Source organism: Coffea eugenioides, unplaced genomic scaffold, assembly GCF_003713205.1.
Source record: "Coffea eugenioides isolate CCC68of unplaced genomic scaffold, Ceug_1.0 ScVebR1_1674;HRSCAF=2566, whole genome shotgun sequence".
Taxonomy (NCBI): domain Eukaryota; kingdom Viridiplantae; phylum Streptophyta; class Magnoliopsida; order Gentianales; family Rubiaceae; genus Coffea; species Coffea eugenioides.
This window is the reverse complement of record NW_020862093.1, coordinates 9544-15510: the sequence shown is the minus strand read 5'-3', so window position 1 is coordinate 15510 and position 5967 is coordinate 9544. Positions and strand designations below refer to the sequence as shown.

Below are 5967 nucleotides of genomic sequence, written 5' to 3'. Positions count from 1 at the left end.
TAATAAACCAAAAATGCTAAAAAGAGACCAAAAATACAAAATGAAAAACCAGAAAAGAATGAATTAATCACAAAACCTGAGAGGAGAGGAGAAGACAAGCTTCAGCAAAAGACAAAAGAGGACCATCGTCTTTCGCTCCTCACTCTGTCTCCTCAGCAGCGACTTTCTGATTTTGTAGCTGAACTCCGAAGGCAAAACCATCAAGAAGATGAGAAAAAGGGCCTTCTCTGTTGCTTATCTTTGTCACAAAGCAGGGGCGAAAGGTACTGCTACTACTGCCGCTTTTACTACTCTTTCATTTCTTTCTCCAATAAATTCAACCCCCATCCAATCAGCTTTTCACTCTGCAGCCCTCACTATTGGTATTGAAAGTAGTAATCATCATCAGGCTAAGCCTAACAACATTGTTCATTATGGGTCTCGGAGATTGAGGAGTGATATTGACGGTATCAGCAATCTCGATGAAGCTCTAGGCTTTTACAAGCAGATGGTACGGATGAAACCTCTGCCTAGTGTTGTTCATTTCAATAGACTGCTGGGTCGTATTGTTAAGATGAAGCAATATTTGGTGGTTCTTTCTCTTTCCAGGGATATGGCTGAGTTGGGATGCATTCCGCTTGATGATTACACGCTAAGTATTGTGATTAATTGTTACTGCTTCTTGGGTAGAGTGGATTTTGGGTTTTCTATATTTGGTGGCTTCTTCAAGCGAGGTATTTTGCCCAATACGGCCACCTTTACCACTCTGCTCAAAGGACTCTTTCGGGAACACAAAATTCATGAGGCACAAGGATTTTTCAAGAAAATAATATATGAAAAGCTATGCGTACCCGATAAAATTACGTATGGGACTGTGATAGATGGGCTTTCTAAGGCTGGAAACACTAGCATGGCCATTCAAGTCCTTAGATTCATGGAAAAAGGAGGAAGGTGCAGGCCTGATACAGCTGCTTACAGCACTATTATCGACGGGTTGTGCAAGGATAAAATGATGGATCAAGCTCTCTCCCTGTTACACGAGATGATTGAGAAAGGAATTGCCCCTGATGTCATCACTTACAGTTGTTTGGTCCGGGGTCTGTGCAATTTAAGTAAATGGAAGGACGTTGAAAAGCTCTTGACTGAGATGAAGGCTTATAATATTGTTCCAAATGTTATTACTTTTAATATTCTTATTGATGCACTATGTAAGGAAGGACAGTTAGAAGGTGCAGAGGAGGTACTGAAAATCATGATTGAGCAAAATCAGAAGCCTGATAATGCTACATATAGCGCATTGATGGATGGGTACTGTTTACAAGGCCGAATGGATGAAGCAAAGATAGTTTTTGATAAAATGGCTGCTAGCGGCCTTAATCCTGATGTTCAAAGCCATAGTATATTGATCAATGGTTATATGAAGAAAATGAAAGTGGAAGCAGCCATGAGTCTCTTCCAAGAGATCCGACATAAAGGGTTAACACCGAATGTTGTTACCTATACCACTTTCCTGCAGGGTTTATTTAGTGTCGGGTGGTATCTTACAGCAATCGAAGCTTTCGATGAGATGCGAGCTGCTGGCTTAAAACCTAATTTTCACACTTACTGTGTTTTGTTGAATGGTTTATGCAAGAATTCACATGTTGAGGAAGCACTTCAATTTTTGCACAAGATGGAAGTTGATGGAGTAGATTGTCATATAACAATGTACAACATCGTCCTTGATGGATTATGCAAATGTGGGAAGCTTGACAGCGCCCGGCATCTTTTCTATAGTCTCTCTTCTAAAGGATTGGATCCTAATGTTTCAACTATAACACGATGATAAATGGCCTCTTTTCAGAAGGTTTCCTAGAGGAAGCCAAAGAGTTTATTAAGAAAATGGAAGAAAATGGCTGCACTCCAAATCTAATTACATTTAATATTATTGTTCAAGGACTTCTTAAGGCTGGCGAATTTAATGATGCAGTGGTTTATTTTGATGAAATGGATAGGAGAGGATTCTCGCTGCATTTGTCTACTTTTTCACTTTTACTAGATTCATACAGAGATAGTGGAAATGATCCCTCTATTTTTAAGATAATTGAGAAGTTTGCTCAAAAAATGGGTAATGGAAGTCTAAATAATGGAGAAGGGGGATCTTATTCTTAATTGGCTTCATTTGGGACCTTTGGATATTCTGCTGCTTTTTTTGGCTCCTAGCATTTAGTCATCCAAAGGTACATGATGTAGATTCGCAGTTGATATTGTTGTCAGTATCTGTCCTTTTGGTCTCAAAAAGTTTATCAACAGTCCTTGGAGGAGCAATCTTTGAGCATATTCTAGAGATTTGAAGATTAAATACTTGCAGGTTTAATATGATAAGCGACGATGTGTTGAAGCTTTCTCATCACTATCAGATGAAAAGAGTGGCTACCTGCCCGTTTTCAATGCATTTCATGGTTTGTACTCTGTGATCATTCCTCTCTCCTCAGTTTCTCAAAATTTTATTCCTAATTTTCAACTTTCTCGAAGGTTTACTTTGGCCATTTGAATCACTTTATAGATGCTTACTTGATACATGATAGCTTGTCCATGTAATTGGCATGTGGGGTTGTTGAATTGCAGCTTAATTTATCTTCATATACAGACATTGTTCACTTGGCAGTTGGAAAGTAATCAAATTAAGTGACACTTAAGCTGGACTTGTATTTAGCATAAGCGTACTCGTATTTTAACTTATCTAAGCTTCATAAAATTGCTATGTTGTGCTAATGACTTGACATGTGTCCTTTCGTTGACAGTTGTCCTTTTACTTTCGAATACTCGTTGTTGTTTTCAGAACATAGAGATATTATGGAAGCAAACATACTGGACTGGCTGTTGGGCAATTTTGACAACGAAACATTCACTGATCAGATATTGACGATGATCTAAATGCAAGGTTTACCGCAGTGTTAGAACGTGCTGTAGTACCATTGTCTGTATTGACCCAATATCTGCTCTTTGCCTACTGTTGCTTTTAGTGACTGCTTAAGTTTGATGCTGATGAGCAAATTTGATAGTAGCATGCAGAGAATAATATTTTATTTTGCTCTTTGACATTCTCTGTGTCTTGTTTAAGAGGTCTTTTAGGTATCCAGCTGCTTAAAGTTCTGGATTGCACTCATCATAGCGATTCATTTATTTATGTAGGATGACTGAGCTGAGATATTTATTCCAAGTAGAGGACAAATAAAATCTGTTTATTAATCACAGGCCCAAGCCAAAGCTTCTATTGTTAGTAGTACTAGTTATAAGGATTCTTTTCCTTCTTTTATTCTGCTTTGGTTCTATGAATACCTTTTCCAGTTTTGTATTCTGCTTATGGTTGCTCAAACTTGTCTCTTAATTACAGGCACCAAGGGAGGAAGTATTGCTAATGCAAAGATCGGAGTTGAACTCAGAAGGATGAATGCTTGAAGCTTCACTAATGAGCATAGTATGGGTACATGCCTTCCATATGATTTACTTCAAGAAAAGTGCTTATGTCGTAAGAATTTTGTAATTAATGTAGAATTAAAAATAACATAAGAGGATAACCTTTTGATGTGGGAGGGGTTTTGTTTGATTTTGGTCTAAAATGGAATGAGCAAAAGGGAAATGCTATTGTCACTCTCTCATAATTTTATGTTCATGTGTCTCTATATAGTTTTATTAAATTATTGAGTTTATTTTCATAAAAAAACCAAAAATATTATCAAACTCAGAGTAATAAACCAAAAATGCTAAAAAGAGACCAAAAATACAAAATGAAACCAGAAAAGAATGAATTAATCACAAAACCTGAGAGGAGAGGAGAAGACAAGCTTCAGCAAAAGACAAAAGAGGACCATCGTCTTTCGCTCCTCACTCTGTCTCCTCAGCAGCGACTTTCTGATTTTGTAGCTGAACTCCGAAGGCAAAACCATCAAGAAGATGAGAAAAAGGGCCTTCTCTGTTGCTTATCTTTGTCACAAAGCAGGGGCGAAAGGTACTGCTACTACTGCCGCTTTTACTACTCTTTCATTTCTTTCTCCAATAAATTCAACCCCCATCCAATCAGCTTTTCACTCTGCAGCCCTCACTATTGGTATTGAAAGTAGTAATCATCATCAGGCTAAGCCTAACAACATTGTTCATTATGGGTCTCGGAGATTGAGGAGTGATATTGACGGTATCAGCAATCTCGATGAAGCTCTAGGCTTTTACAAGCAGATGGTACGGATGAAACCTCTGCCTAGTGTTGTTCATTTCAATAGACTGCTGGGTCGTATTGTTAAGATGAAGCAATATTTGGTGGTTCTTTCTCTTTCCAGGGATATGGCTGAGTTGGGATGCATTCCGCTTGATGATTACACGCTAAGTATTGTGATTAATTGTTACTGCTTCTTGGGTAGAGTGGATTTTGGGTTTTCTATATTTGGTGGCTTCTTCAAGCGAGGTATTTTGCCCAATACGGCCACCTTTACCACTCTGCTCAAAGGACTCTTTCGGGAACACAAAATTCATGAGGCACAAGGATTTTTCAAGAAAATAATATATGAAAAGCTATGCGTACCCGATAAAATTACGTATGGGACTGTGATAGATGGGCTTTCTAAGGCTGGAAACACTAGCATGGCCATTCAAGTCCTTAGATTCATGGAAAAAGGAGGAAGGTGCAGGCCTGATACAGCTGCTTACAGCACTATTATCGACGGGTTGTGCAAGGATAAAATGATGGATCAAGCTCTCTCCCTGTTACGCGAGATGATTGAGAAAGGAATTGCCCCTGATGTCATCACTTACAGTTGTTTGGTCCGGGGTCTGTGCAATTTAAGTAAATGGAAGGACGTTGAAAAGCTCTTGACTGAGATGAAGGCTTATAATATTGTTCCAAATGTTATTACTTTTAATATTCTTATTGATGCACTATGTAAGGAAGGACAGTTAGAAGGTGCAGAGGAGGTACTGAAAATCATGATTGAGCAAAATCAGAAGCCTGATAATGCTACATATAGCGCATTGATGGATGGGTACTGTTTACAAGGCCGAATGGATGAAGCAAAGATAGTTTTTGATAAAATGGCTGCTAGCGGCCTTAATCCTGATGTTCAAAGCCATAGTATATTGATCAATGGTTATATGAAGAAAATGAAAGTGGAAGCAGCCATGAGTCTCTTCCAAGAGATCCGACATAAAGGGTTAACACCGAATGTTGTTACCTATACCACTTTCCTGCAGGGTTTATTTAGTGTCGGGTGGTATCTTACAGCAATCGAAGCTTTCGATGAGATGCGAGCTGCTGGCTTAAAACCTAATTTTCACACTTACTGTGTTTTGTTGAATGGTTTATGCAAGAATTCACATGTTGAGGAAGCACTTCAATTTTTGCACAAGATGGAAGTTGATGGAGTAGATTGTCATATAACAATGTACAACATCGTCCTTGATGGATTATGCAAATGTGGGAAGCTTGACAGCGCCCGGCATCTTTTCTATAGTCTCTCTTCTAAAGGATTGGATCCTAATGTTTCAACTATAACACGATGATAAATGGCCTCTTTTCAGAAGGTTTCCTAGAGGAAGCCAAAGAGTTTATTAAGAAAATGGAAGAAAATGGCTGCACTCCAAATCTAATTACATTTAATATTATTGTTCAAGGACTTCTTAAGGCTGGCGAATTTAATGATGCAGTGGTTTATTTTGATGAAATGGATAGGAGAGGATTCTCGCTGCATTTGTCTACTTTTTCACTTTTACTAGATTCATACAGAGATAGTGGAAATGATCCCTCTATTTTTAAGATAATTGAGAAGTTTGCTCAAAAAATGGGTAATGGAAGTCTAAATAATGGAGAAGGGGGATCTTATTCTTAATTGGCTTCATTTGGGACCTTTGGATATTCTGCTGCTTTTTTTGGCTCCTAGCATTTAGTCATCCAAAGGTACATGATGTAGATTCGCAGTTGATATTGTTGTCAGTATCTGTCCTTTTGGTCTCAAAAAG

General features: G+C 38.3%; 1 protein-coding gene across 1 annotated transcript; it reads left to right on the top strand.

The window, feature by feature from the left end:
• Positions 1-483: 483 nt before the first annotated feature.
• Positions 484-5511, top strand: LOC113755734 (pentatricopeptide repeat-containing protein At3g22470, mitochondrial-like). Its single transcript, XM_027299645.1, has 6 exons — positions 484-490; positions 589-1754; positions 1823-2086; positions 2182-2230; positions 2330-2420; positions 3886-5511. The coding sequence occupies exons 2-6, from the start codon at positions 593-595 to the stop codon at positions 5509-5511; spliced, it is 3192 nt and encodes a 1063-aa protein (XP_027155446.1). The 5' UTR covers positions 484-490; positions 589-592.
• The last annotated feature ends 456 nt before the right edge of the window (positions 5512-5967 follow it).